This window comes from Empidonax traillii, unplaced genomic scaffold, assembly GCF_003031625.1.
Source record: "Empidonax traillii isolate 1590-97213 ecotype Southwest subspecies unplaced genomic scaffold, ASM303162v1 scaffold259:size690984, whole genome shotgun sequence".
Classification (NCBI taxonomy): domain Eukaryota; kingdom Metazoa; phylum Chordata; class Aves; order Passeriformes; family Tyrannidae; genus Empidonax; species Empidonax traillii.
Window position 1 is genome coordinate 48204 of NW_020955452.1, and position 14676 is coordinate 62879.

The 14676-nt window shown below is 40.1% G+C and overlaps 2 protein-coding genes across 9 annotated transcripts in view; one reads left to right on the top strand and one right to left on the bottom strand.

The window, feature by feature from the left end:
* Positions 1–992, top strand: part of UTS2 (urotensin 2) — a 4252-nt gene extending 3260 nt beyond the window's left edge. Inside the window, exon 4 of the mRNA XM_027889363.1 lies at positions 369–992. Within this exon, the coding sequence (XP_027745164.1) occupies positions 369–485 (117 nt within the window). The 3' untranslated portion in view covers positions 486–992. The remainder of the gene's footprint in view (positions 1–368) is intronic.
* The window catches only part of PER3 (period circadian regulator 3), a 41155-nt gene that overhangs the window by 14298 nt on the left and 12181 nt on the right, over positions 1–14676 (bottom strand). For 2 of the 8 annotated variants that reach the window (XM_027889357.1, XM_027889352.1), the window contains exons 15-22: positions 14134–14340; positions 13260–13511; positions 12010–12746; positions 10734–10899; positions 10002–10182; positions 9224–9374; positions 6799–7091; positions 1590–1595 (exon numbers count right to left, since the gene is read on the bottom strand). In XM_027889357.1, coding sequence (XP_027745158.1) covers positions 6990–7091; positions 9224–9374; positions 10002–10182; positions 10734–10899; positions 12010–12746; positions 13260–13511; positions 14134–14340 — 1796 coding nt within the window. In that variant the 3' untranslated portion in view covers positions 1590–1595; positions 6799–6989. The other 6 variants (XM_027889358.1, XM_027889355.1, XM_027889354.1 and 3 more) reach the window with 6 other exon arrangements.

The following is a 14676-nucleotide window of genomic DNA, read 5'->3' on the forward strand; positions in this document are numbered from 1 at the left end:
CTCCCCGAAAAACAGTTTTCTAAGGCCAATTTTCAGCTTCATTAGCACTGGCACCAGTATTAGCTACATGTCATTTCCCTCTCACACACTACAGCATAGGCTACACAGTATTATCAGATGTGTTATGAACCATTAGATACATTGAGAACATCATCCCTGTTCACTTCTTGCTGAATTAAATACAAATGCAGAAGACAGTGACTCGTTTTATTGCATCATCTAAATCAGAGGGCACACTGGGCAGCTGACTCTCCTTCTCCCAGTCACAACACAGGGCCGGGTGATCAGTCAGGGAAGTGGAGAGCGTACTTTCCCACTGGGAACAAGTACCATCCAACAGTAACCTCTCTAATGCTGCTTGACTTCAGAGTTTCTACGGAAATCATCCTCGAATTGCTTTGCTGGGACGCTTCTTGACCAAGGACAGGAAACAGTACAAGAAACGTGGGAATCTTTCCGAGTGCTTCTGGAAATATTGTGTGTAAACAGGAAACTTCCTGACTGGTTGCATAATTTATACAGATGTCTGAAAACATGTATATAGATTTGCTTGATTTAAAATGAGAATGAAGAAACATGAAGGCAGCGCCTAATTTCAGACTATGCTACTTGGAAATGAATAAATTCTTGATATTTTGCAATTATGCTATGACCAATGTAGTATTTTCTTAGAGCTGAGCACAATAGGAAGAAAGTAATGGGACAAAGAGATAAATATACAAAGAATTTGGGCAGGGGAAGCAAGATTCCCATGAGGTCCTATGAAACCTCCCAGAAGAGCAATGCCTCAACTGTGTCTAAGTACAGAGGCAAGAGGACTTTCTCCTTTGTCACTTGATGTAGACTGGGGTGTCAAAAAGAAAGGGTCATAGCTGCATTCCCTGATGAGCTGGTAAGGGATTAACAGTGCCCAGGCCCGTCCTGCCATCGCCAAGGCACCACAAAAACAATAAGCACACGTCAGGATCAAGCATCCGCTCCCACTACTGCTAGAGACAAGTTTCTCTTGTTCACTCATAAAATAAGACCCGCAAATCTATTTCTCTGCAGCACCTTGCCTGGCCCCCAGCTATCCATGACAACAGGGCTGTCTGTGCATAGTGTGGGCTTTAAGAATTGTGTCTGGTTATCATCAAGCAGAAGGTACCCATGGCTGTCAATGCCAAGACTTGCATCCAGATTCGGACAGTCAGTGGAGACAGGAATGACACCATTTAAAAGGTTCTGTGGCTGTGACCTGCACTTATGTGGCTGCACACACAGATGCAGGAAGGTGACACATGGATATAGACAATATGTGTTACTAGGGCAAGTCACCTCCTGCTTGGGCACTCAAGGGCAGTGAGATTTGTTCCCTCGAGTTACCACTCACTGATAATGTTTTTGTATCTTGGCATGTAACGTAAATAAGGGAGAGGACAAAATAACAGCTGTAAAAGGCTTCTAGTCTGAGTCCTTCATATGCACAGTACCACCATACTTTCTCAATCCTGAGTACCCTCCTGATAATATCAGGAATAGCACTAAACAGTCAGGTGTTTGGGTGATGCCAACCTTGATAATATGCACAAACTGTCTGAGCTGTGAACTCTATCCTGCTCAATACATACTTTGCATAAACCTCAAGCCAATCAAGGCTCACAGAAATCTTGAAGTAATCTCACCTAAGAGTGATGCACAGGCTACATTGATCTCAACAGTATACATCATAAATCTCTGACTGTGCTATTTAAACAAAGCCTACAGGCTTGAAGCAGCTTGTTCTCTTCACATAAATTACAAGACAGATGATGCCAGCTGTAACAGAGAAAAATGTCCTCAGAAAGTCAGGGCAGCTGGATGCCCTGTGCAGCTATTTGTAATCTTTCAAACATTCATCCTTCTCTTACACAATGGAGCAAGTCAGTGCCTGTCTAGAAATTACTCTTTTTCTGCTACCTCATCAGCCAATAAAAACTTGTAGAAGACTTCAAATTTATCTAAATGAGTAACCTACTAAGACAGACAGATGGGCAGGGAGAAGTGTAGAGCCTACAGAGAATTTTTTCCCCTTTTATTGAGGGGAAAAAATAAACATATATTTTCAAACATTGCAAGCATAAAGTAAAATAAATAAAACCAAAATGAATAATAATGGAAAAATATTAAAAAGTTCACTAGCCATCTACCCAAGAGCTGTTATATGTTGAGGACAGAGTCAAGACATGGTAATCGAGCTATAAACTCTGAAGCTTTAAGCTTTTAGTACTGCAAAAATACTTGCTAGTACTTATGGCAATGCCCAATCAATTTACTGTTCAAGCTAGGCCAGGTCACAACGGCAGGGGGCCGGGGGCAGGATTCAGCTAATTCTAATCCACCAGAATTTCATTGGAGCCTGAAACTTTGAAGGAGTTCACATTGTGTCTTTAGACATCACTGGTAGTTCTCAAGAAGACAACTTTTGAGACCCTGATCCACTTTTTCATTTCACAACCCTGTTCACTCTTATTTTTTGAATCAAAAATAGCTAGATTTGATTTGACTCACATTTTTAAGTATGCTTAGAATGACCAAATCACCCTTTAAAAAGAAAAATCAATAAACCATCAACAATGATATATCCAATGACACATCTTCAAGATGCCAGCGTTTCAAGCAACTGCACCACTTACCTTACCAGAAACACCATCAGTTACATGCTCATCTAAGATTACTTCTTTTACCAACATCAGTACGATGCTACATCTTTTGTCCTGTACCTTGTACTCCCTGCAGCGACTTTGCCTTTCTCCTGCAGGCTTCTTTAAGCACTGTTGATCACATCTCTCTGTTAGGTCCCTTAAAGCAAAAGGGATGAGCAAATTGCTTCTCTGCACCTAGTTAAGAACTTCACTGCTCTGTAAGATACATCCATGAATTAAACCCACTATTTTTTCCTTTGCACTTCCTCCAGAACAAAAATTTCTCAACAAGATTAGCAGAGGCAGAACCTTTAAATCCTGCATGCCCAATCCCAACAGTTTACAAATCCCAATACAATATTTCACATTCAAAAGGTGCTTGCCCTTCTTTGTGGAATATAATTAGAAAGGAAAGAATATGTCCTGGAGTGGCCAGGGTAGAGTGCAAGTGAAAAAAATCAAACAACTACAAAACCCCTCAACAAAACAGCCCAAGTGGCCACTACATGACCGTTTTCACTGTACCCACAACCCAATGTCCACTGTACCCCAACCTATGTACAATCAGAATGTAATATTTCCTTAAAAATCTATTTTCTAGAAATTACCAAGAAAAAAAGTAAACACACATTTGAAACAATTTTTTGCAGCACATTTTTCAGTTTTATTTATAAAATCAGATGCTCCTTTAAAGTGTACAGTTAAAATCACAACTTTAAATTCAACCACTGCTGAATATTATTTCAATAGAATACCCCTACCAACTGATGTAAAAATTCATTTGATTGTGATTTAAAACTCGATTCAGCTGGAAGATAAACTTACCAACACATGACTCATTCAGCAAATATTTACCACACTAAATATTATGTAAAAATACATAAAGGTCCCTTCTATTCATAGCAATACCATGAAAATATTCGCACATCAACTCATCTTTTAAAATATAATTCTGTATTTGTGAATAAAACAAAAAATAAAATTGCCAGCGAAATCCACCAGGGGTTTCTAAACTGCTGATGCCCCCACAGGGGGTAGTAACTGCATCAGTACTGTCCTTGCATGTTTTTCTTTTCATCACCAAAAAAGTGACCTTCCAAGCAGCTCTAAACTGTCTGCAACATTTTGCCAGGCAAAACAAAGTCACAGGAACAAAATAACATGGCTGCAACACTTGCTTCACTGGTCTTTCAGATTGGAACTGCAACTCACTTTGACCACTCCAGCACACCAAAAAGACTAAAGATTAGTAAAACCTGAAGTAAAAACTACCAGTTCCTGAAAACTTATGGAAACGAGGTCAAAGTCTTGATAAGGCATTTCATTGCAAGACATTGTGGTTCTAACAGGGTAGAGGGTAGCTTGGGAAACCTCCCCCCCCCTCCATTCTAAGCCTGGAATTGCCCTGATTTTTGGGCAAATAATTGTCTCATCATTACACAGGGCACTAATTCACCTCTTCATTCCTCTTATATTCTCTGAAATCAAAATATTTTCCATAACCCAGGTCTAATGTAGCCCCGTACAAGAGATCCTGCTCCTAAGATACAGCCAGGATTACAAACTCGGAATTCAAAGTCCTAGGCACATGCATTTTCATTACATACGGCCAGAGCGTATATGGCATTCGCAGCACTTCAAAAACTCTCTGGGCTTTCTGATGCTCGATAATTCTACTGGACACACACAAATTCATAGTCATAGGGGTACAAGAAGGTTTAACACCTCCAAACAAGAAACCCATGTAGTATCATCAACTTTCTACATAGAGCTCAGAATCTTGACCTCTTGTAGCAAAAGCAGCATGGGATACAGCAAGTGAAGATTCACAGATTTTACTCCTGGATTTCATATGAACTGGGGGTATGTACCTGCACAAGTCCTTTGTGTCTCTGCCTCTTTTTATAATAAGTCATCTTTTTGACACGTTTACAGACCTATGGATGAAAAGCATTATTCAAGTGTTGGGTATATATTACCATTCTCCTAAACTAAGTCCCACTGTTTTACAAAATGGACGACATGTCTGCCTGCTAAGACATTGCAAATCATCTCATTTTCACACTTGGGAAATGAACAGTGAAAATAATGTACACAAAAGAGTTGGCTATTATCTTTTCTTCTGGCTTAGGGTTCAAAACTATTTTGAAGGAGACAGCTGTCCTTACTGGAAGTATTCAAATTAATCTATTTCACTACATCTCAAAATACATTAAAGCAATCATTTTAATTTAAGCACAGATAACCAGAATAGCTTCTAGTGCATAAGTCTGATTTGATGGATAAATTATTTAAGAAGATTCCCAATCAAGAAAAAACCTATACACAAAGCATCTTATTACATGCTTTAGAGCAAATATTTTAGGCAGTGTGATTATTAAGCAGAATACCGTATTTGTAAAATGTTCTAAAAGGACTAGGAAAGGTATAACATAAGCTGCTATATGTAAACACCTACTGAAGTTTCTTATTTTAAGAGGTGTTTGAACACAAGCAGTACTGAGGATGTGTAGACCTCTGCTGATTTACAACACAAGAAAAAAACAAGTTTACGTGGAAAAAGCTAAAAGACAAAGAAACACAGCTTAAGAATAAATAGAAACCAAGGGGTATAAACAGAGCAGGCAAACATACTGTAAAAAAAAGTTTAAAAAAATCAATAGAACACCGCCTGAGTCAAATTAGCCTTGAAAACTTTGAGTTGTGTAAAAATAACTTTCCTTAAAATAAACTTTAATAAGAAAGATTGTCACTGGATTGATTTTTAAAAGTAACAGAAACCTTTAGATAAATAGTTTTCCTTCAATGACCTGCAGGTCACCGTATTTTTAACTTAACAACCTGAAGCTCACCAGTAACTAAAACTAGAGAAATGAAAATACTTCACACAGTAGGAAGGGAAGAATTACCCAGAAAAAAAAAGGATAATAATGTGTTACATTCTAAAATTCTGTTGAGAAGGCTAAGGTGATTAATAACACCACACGGAAAATCTGATTACATCCAGCTTTTGACAAACAAAGGAGAAATCAGACAAAATCTGCAGGATTTCAGTGTCGGAAGAGCACTTTGAGACATGCATAAGAACAAGTCCTTTCATGTACTGAAAGTGGTTACCACATTCTGAACATCAAATTCACATTATGCACAAACTCCTTTTTCATCCATGGACTTAAACTGCCATGACTCCATTATAAAGAGAGAGGTTAAAACTTGTACAGGAAGTCAAAAGTGCTAAGAAATAAGGAATATGTGGTTTGATGTTCAAGTTCAGCTCCACAACATGTGACTTTTCACAAAAGCAGAAGAAACAAACCTCGTACTCTTTTTGGTTTTGGCATCATCACAACAAAAGCAAAACAGAGAAACTGCTTAAAATTTCCTATTTGCTACGTCTGTATTCAACTCAACCCCTCTAAATCAACAACAAAAACATTAAGATACAAAACCACCTTCCAGAGCACTAGCAACATAAAAGATTGCGTATAACTACTTTAATTAATAACTACTTGCCTTGATAGAGAAGACTTTCCCCCTTGTCTGTTTTTAAAAAGCAGATCTTGTAGAAAGAAATAACTTACTACATTGATATTTCTGTGGGGTTTTTTTTGGCTGTTTTATGTAGTTTAATCTCTAGTGGATTTTCAAACCAGTTACCCTCAATTAATTTTACACATCTGTGTCAATAAACACAACTTTAAAATCAAAAGCTGTAAAACAACTTGGCTCCAAAACACTCATCACAATAAACACAGGGAAAATCTTTGCTTCTTTTCTCTTCAGTTTATTTTCTTCTGATGGGCACAAGCTGGCAAAAGGCATTTGATGCAGAATAACCTGGCCAATTTCAACTGCTCTTTAAAAAGCCTACTGGATTCTCAAACCAGCTACAGTGATTTCAGAACCTCAGAGTATTAGGATCTTCAGTTTAGACTTAAAAATATTGAACAAAAATGAAGAGTGCTCTGCTGTAGCTTGGTTTCAATATATCCACCTTGCCTGGAGAGTAAATGTGCTCTGATCAGTTAGGTTCATTACCATAGGTTCTTAAACACTGCATCTTTTCGGACTCTTACTTGCCAAGTTCAAAAAACCAAACACCCAAACCAAAAAATCTTTGTATTTTGCTCATCACTCCCAGTGAAAGATTGTCTTCAGAGTCATGCCAGGAGCAGAAGGGTAATGGAGGAAGATTAGGTTTCATGTGTGACTGCTCATGTTGGTAAGAGATGGCCATGTAGATTCACTGCTAGCATGGAGCAAAGCCAGAGGAAAAGAAAATGGGAATGACACCGAGCAGTTTTACTGACATAGGTGCTGATGCCCTCAGTGTTGCAGGAGTGGAGGTGGTTTTCCCCTGTTCTCCATATTGCCATCAGCCAGTACAGCCTCACAACTTGCTTCCCTGTTGTCACATGTAACACAGCCCTTTAAAAAGGAACAAGAAATAGTAATTTAAATTCTTCTTTTTATGAGTCTATTTCAAAGGGTCAAATCCTTGATGCTGAAACCTCTCACCAGTGGGCTGAAATCTCTCTAAAAGAAGAGATTATACAGATGTCTTATTGTCAGAAGCAGACACACCTGCAACTTACCTTGTCTCAGAGATTAATTCTTTGGTTACTGGAAAATACAGTTTGAGATGAAAAGGCATGTGGCTTCCTTGAAGACCTTATCATTCAGCTTTATAAGCAAGCTCCTCATTCAAGATTTGAACTGCAGCCCGAACAGCAACAATACTGAACAACACAAAAGGCTGAAACACCCAAGTATATTGACAGACCAGACTGTTCTGGGTTTTAAGAAATAGTACAATATTGAAATACAGCACTGAAACAGAAATCCTACATTTCATTGTACTGTCAGAAGCCTGGCTGTATTCACAAAATCACAATCTGCATTCGAAATATGAGCTACTGCTTAGGAACAGTTTCAGGACCTTAGAAAATACTGATATTTTCATAGCAATACATCTTGTAACATTTGAGACGTAAACATTCAACAAAATTTTCTACAAGATCACTGGACATCATTTTGCCATCTGAATCAAACACAATGTCCTAACCACAGCAGGACACATGATTTTTATCAACAAGGTATTAGGATAACAAAGACTAATTTTTCAGTCTTCTTCCAGAGTCAAGGACTTATATGTCTCAGTTTTTTTCCTCTAAGAACAAATATCACACATTTGACAATCGCCAACATTTGACAATCCCAGAACTCCACATTTGACAATCTCAGCACATACAGCATGCAGTGCTCCAACAGACATGAGACTTTTGTGCTGCCCAAGCACATGAATGTAGCCCACTCTTCCTTGTAATTTTCTGTACAACTCAACATTGAAGTGCTAAGCCTTCGTGGCACTAGATCTGCCTTGCTCTTCTCCACAGCACCTGGGAGTACTCTAAACTGATGAGGACACTCAGAAGCGGTTTAGCGAAGTGCTCAAGAGTTATACCAGCTAAAGTAACTGTGATGGTTGTGACTTGGCTCCCTGCCAAATGCCCAACCCCCCAGTAGCAGCCCCTCTCTTCCCCCCTTTTTACTTCCCCCAGGGCAAAGGAAAAAAAACTATGCAAATTGAAGAACCCAAAAACCAAGCTAGTTATATAAAAAATATATTTTATGTATATTACAGTTAAGATGCTATGTACACAGCAAACGGGAATCCAAACACCCCCCGAAGGGATAGGGAAAGGGGAAAAAGGGACAAAAGGAAACAAAAAGGGACACCGAATAGATAAGCGCAATCAAACCCGAGAACCAGTAAAATAACTAGTAAAACAAATCTCACCACGTCACTTAGAAAGCAGGATTGGCAGACACTGCCAGCACTCTCCAAGGTTCCACGTGGCAGGTCAGTGGATGCTGCAGCCTCAGCCTTAGATAAGCGAGACCAACGCAGGGACCCACTGCTCCCGAACTCCGGCGGAAGAGAAGAAGAACGAAGGCTTCTCCTCCCTTCTTATACCACGATTTACGTAAAAATCGTATGGAATACTGGGAATACTGCCCCTTCTTTGGTTACAAACTGGTAACCAGGGAAGGCCTAGATTAAAACCACCACAGTAACCAAGCATAAGATACCACCTACAAAAAACCAGCTATTTTTGTGTTTCTTACTATAGACTTGAACCTCCTCTGTGATTACGAGCATTTTGCAGCTTGCTGAACACACTTTCTCCAGTCTTCACTGATATCCCAGCATTGCATGCTATTCATAACGACAATCAATTTTATAAGAGCAAAAGTCCTAACATGAACAGAAAAACCATCTCTAGATGTCTTACATGAGATCATGCCACAATTCCCATTTATCCAACACTGTGACTGAAAGAACTTTTCTACAGATAGTTCCTATGCAGAATTTGCATACCTTGAAAACAAAGAAATACAATGGCAAGACCTGTATGCTGGCATTTCTCAGGGTACTCGAGCTCATTTCCTGCTTATACTGACATTCATGACCCCAGCACTGCACGACGACCCCAGCCAGAAACGCCTTGGCTGACCAAGGCAGAAACGAGCTGACAAGTCCTTTCCCACCTGCTCACCTGGGTGCTGATTTGCAGCGGGACAGTCTGGGTACGGATCCACGTATGCACCTCTGCAAGCTCCTGCTTTTGCCCATCTGTAAACCAAGGCTGCCGCTTTCGCATGACTGCCAGCTTCTCCAGATCCTGCTTTAAAACTTCCTCTTTAATTCTGCAGGTAACAGACACCTGTGAACAAAGCTGTGCTACATGAAGCAAGGTAGGCACTGACCATAACTACATTGTGAGAATCTCTTCATCACTACCTATGGCTGAAGTCTAGACAGCATCAGCTTTTGAAAGGGAACTGTACTTTGTATTTTATCTGCTTTGTAAGGCTCCTTTAACACTGGTCTAAGAGTCAGTGTTTTGTTTGTTGTTGTTTTTATTAGAAGTTTTTGTGTGTTTGGTGTGGGGTTTTTTTGTTTTCTTTTATGGCTTTATGTGGCTTTATTTTTAATGTGGAATCTCACTACAAATTATAGATAAGCTAACTGCAAGCAACTTGCAAATAACCTGTATTTTTACCCCTTTATGCAATTTAAAGGACAGGACAATAACCAATCCCATTAACGCTTCAGCAAAAACATCACACATTCCCTTATTTTAACTGAGGGGGGGAAATGGGGAAAAAGTAGACAATAGTAAATAACCAGAGCCTAAAGGGCACAGAAGTAAACTAACACACCTTCTTGAAGTTTCATTGGTATGCATGCTGTTTCCATGGTACATCATTTTAATTCTAAAGTTCTATGCACAATTCCAAAGTACATGTGAGAAACTGTTCACGTTTTCCAACCTGTTTGGCATTTGGTAATTCATTAGAACTCGCTCAGGTGTATGATCCATCATCACCCAGGCTGACTCATGTTTCGATTTATAAGCTGTCCCTTTTTCTTCTGCTTCCTGATTTCTCTCTTCTTTGGAAGTTTCAGAAGAATAATTACCGGCAAAATACTTTCTGCTTTTCCCACTACCTGCTGAGAATGACCACGAAAAAGAATAAATGCAGATCCCTGAAAAATCCCACTAATTCATCACAAAAAAGTAACACACCACCAGTGTATTCTTGCGAGTTAGTTCTGCAATACAAACACAGGTACTCCCAGATGACTGCTCTAGAAATTACTACCTATTGAGAAATCAAAGATAAAGCACATTGTTTAAGTTATTCAAGATCCCCAAGGCTCTATTCAGTCTTCTCAAAATTAATTGGCTTAATTCCTCTGCTTCTGAGAGGTCCTGCTCTAGACAGATTTACCTTTACTCAAGTAAGATGTAAACCAGTATCTAATGCAGAGAAAACTGATAATGAGTAAAATAAAAGAGTGACTCGCAAGTTAAAGGAATAGCTTCTTAGATTCACATTTCCAGCTACAGTGACTGAAACAAACTTGCCTTCAAATGCTTGAAGCTGGTGAAAAGTAAAGGTTATAGATCCTCTTACAGGAACTTCCCATTCCCATTACAGTGCCTTATTATTTATTACATGCTAGCAAGCCATCTAACACCAAATATCTAACTTCCCTACCTGTGCCACAAACAGAAGACTCATTGAAGCTAGAGCCTAAAGAACCACACAAAGCTGATCCACTGCCTGATGCTGCTGCACCTGAACCCAACTGGGAGTCCTTGTACAGACTGTGGTCAGGAAATTCATGAGAAGCACTGTTATCACTATCTTCTGGATCATTGTCCTGGAGATAAAAAGCAAAACCAACATATCCATCGAAGTTATATTTCAGTTTTCAAAAGGAAAGTCATGCATTTACTGAAATTGTCACGCGTTGACCAAGTTCTCCTATCAATTCAACAGGTCTGGAGTTTCTAGTTCTGAAAATGAATGGCGGTCTAGAACTCAGGCTAACACTCTTCATGGGTGAAAAATCAACAAGCCTCTATTCTTGTTTACTGGTTTCTGCTATAGATCCTTCCCCACTTTGTCAAGATATTGTGCTGTTGCATAAAGTTAACATTTTCCACTGACAAGAGAGAAGCAGTCAGTTCCCTTCACATCCTGTAAGATGGCACGAAGCAGCCACACACATCAAGCAATGGTGCACTACAGGGAAAATGAGAGAGTCTTCCCCTGATTCACTATGTGAAGCAACTGCTTCAGCAGCTAGAGGTACATCAACTCCCCTTCCAAGACCCTACCCTGCAGTTTCAGCTGATCCAGCCTTTCCAGCCCAATCTGGATTCAGGAGCCAACATTTTTTTCCTTGCCTGCAGAGCTCAGATTCCTGCCTCTGAGTTTACCACGGAAGTTGGAGAGGCCTTTTCTATGCCCATGTATGGAAACCGACCCACACGGATCCCTGTTCTTCGTTCATTAGCTGCATCCCTGGGAGACAGAGGGAGTAATTAGAAGAGTATCTTCCCTTTGTTTTGGTTCTCCACAGAGACTGTGGGACCGGGTGAAAAAGGATGCAAATTGCGCAGCACTAACCAAGTTCCACATGCATAAAAGCCCCAAACCCAAAATTCTAGCTGACAGTTCCGTTGAAGAGGCTGCTGCCAAAATGCTGAGCAGAAGCAGCTTATGGCAGCCTAGACCAGGAGATCTTACATTTCTGTCATTTACTAAGTGCCAACACTGTACTGGTACAAGTTCCCGTAAGTGCAAGTATAAACTGCTTTTTCTGCCTCCTGTGCTATTTGTGTCCCTCAGCCTACATAGCACAGCCAAAAGAAAAAGCAGCTGACAAAATCTGTGTCCCTGAAACACAGATTATCACCACAGGTTTTGGTGGCAGAACACTGTGAAAATCAGTTTCTCCTCTACATTAAAAATTTGTGTTACTTACACATTTATCTTCTGCATGTGGTTTAACATCAGCACTAATAGAAAGTTCCATGGGCTTTGGCAGCTCTTCTTGAAGCAAATTCAGCTGAAGTGGGGAGCTGCTCCGTGAGCTGCTCAGCAGGAGGGCCTGGTCACACTGGCCCTCTTGCTGGTCCTCCCTGGATGTGTGAAAAGAGGCTGGAAAGGGCTGATCCACTGAGTGTGCTGCTAGGGGTGATGGTGCACAAGGAGGGGGGGCTGGAGGTAGTGCTGTGCATGGATATGAAGAGGGGGGATAAATGCACTGAGGGTTAGGAAGAAAGACATTTTGAGGCATCTGAACATACGGGGGGAAACTCTGAAAAAATACAGCCATAAATGTGCCTATGTTTGGGGGATAAAGGGCTGGGCATGACTGTGCTTCACAGCATAATTGTGATGCTGACAAGGACTCAGGTTGTAATGAGTGAAGGGCAAGTTCCTCTCCTGCAGAAGAGGCTGGAAAACTAGAGAGTGGATCCAAATAGACAGGAAACCCCACAGGAGAATGGACATTCAAACTGGAGGAGCTCAGAGAGGACACTTCTGAGGGAGAGAACAACTGTTTCTGAATTGTTCTCTTCTCACATGGAAGGTTATTTCTATTTTTACTAGAAGACTGGCTATCTGAGGAATGTCTCTGAAGTTTCTGGCGCTTGAATTTTCCATGTCTGCCTTTTTTACAGCTAGCTGGGCTCATCTGCTTTGAAGGGGAATCTCCTAAGAAGAAAGAAAAATAGACACATTTACTGAATGACAGACCTAGGGGGAAAAAAAAAAAAAAAAAAAAGAGAAAACCACAAACACACAGATAATTGAGTACGGCTTATTCAGAGAGCTAACCATCCTCTGGATAATTTTTCCATAAATTAGTGATGGATTTGCTGATATATCTACAATATCTTCCTTCATGTCATCAGCTTTCTTATCAATCACTTTGGCTTATCCCAATCAGATCTTTTACATTCTTTCAAGGAGAGGCAATAAACTACTTGGGGATTTGCAGGGTTTATTGCAACAACCATCTGCTTTGTGAAAGATAGTAAGATCCAAGATGGAGCAGACCTTCTATGTGGGTAATACTGCTGCCAAACTCTGCAGTTCAAAGAAGTGTTCTGTTTGCAGACACAGTAAGACACTCACTAAATCATACGAAGGAGAACCAGGCTCCATGGCTAGCTTGCTTTTTTTAAGTCACCTAGCAAGTCTTGATTTCTCAAAGCTGCTGCCTACCTTGGCCACAGGAATGTCTGTTGTTACTTCTGCTTCTTTGTTGAAAGTAAGTCCTAAATGGAGAAAGCAAGATCTTCTGTCGGAACTTGTCAACATAGTTCTGTTCCTCCTTTTGAGTGTGGGCTGACAATGTCTCTTTTGTTAGCCCAACTGGCTTTAAGTCCTCAGGCAACATAGAAGGACTCTGAGCATTTACAGGAGGCAGTTCAATTTGTTCACTTCCAACAGCAGTATCCTCCATTGTAGTCACTTCTTTGAAGAGGGAGAAAATACAAATCACTCTTTGCTCTGGCCTTCTGGTGTCAACTCCCACAACACCCAGATGGCTACAGAGAAAACAATCTCATCTGAGCGACCAAGCAGATACAGGCTGCAGAGGCAGCAGGAGAAAACACCCTTTATACTCAAATACAGTTACATTAACATCAACTGAGCAAATTATTTTACATGGTCTGGAAAACTCAAATTCCCTTTGAGGTTATAGGCAGTTCTTTTTTCATATTTTCTTAGTACAATAGCAGCTAAACACTGATTTTTATGCTTCTTTCTGCATAAAAATGAAGTAACATTGGACCATAAGTAATTTTTGTTTTAATCCTCAATGGCCAAAAGCACACTGCTGTGTTTGAGGTATATGTGATGAAATTCAAGGGGAAAGGAAATAGTGCAGTCTGCTAAAACTGCACTACTAAAATACTCAGGCTCAAGCTTTCTTCACAGTGTCCCAAAAAGTATCTCAATATTTCAGAATTCACATTCAGCCAAATGTATCTTAAATGGACACAACTTTTTCACAGTGTACTTCTGTCTGGAAACACTGTGTAAATTCAAGAATCAGTGAGTCAAGTCAGTGTTTTGCAAGTGTGAACAGTACCTGATTCAGGATGTGGCACATGCACTATAGTGCTGCTGTAGCTGCACTGGCTGGTGACAGACACCACACTTGGAGCCTTGTTGGACAGGGTCAGGTCTGCCAGAGGAGCTCCCACCATGCCTGCAGTTCTCTGGTCTTTCAAGGCCTCTTCCAGACCAGCAGATATTGGAGTGTGGGACTTAACTGCTGACAGCATAGCAGTATCTATTGGTAAATGACAAAAGTTTCTACATGGAATTTCATTCCAAGCACTATGCTCCCAATTCCTCAAGTCTGACTGGTTCAGAAATAACCAGTAACTAGGCAGACTATTAAATAAGACAGTCTTCTATACAACAAAACATTCACATGCCAGTGTATACTAAATGTGGCATAAAATGAGTGAGCAACAGAAGGTTCATTCAGCAACAACAAACAATACTTCTTTTGAAACATTCTATGTTCAAAGACTTAACACTGTAGCTTACACTTAACTGTGAGATTTAGGCAAGGTAAGGAAATATTTACCACGCACCTAAAATGTTGTCAGCAGCACAGCAATTT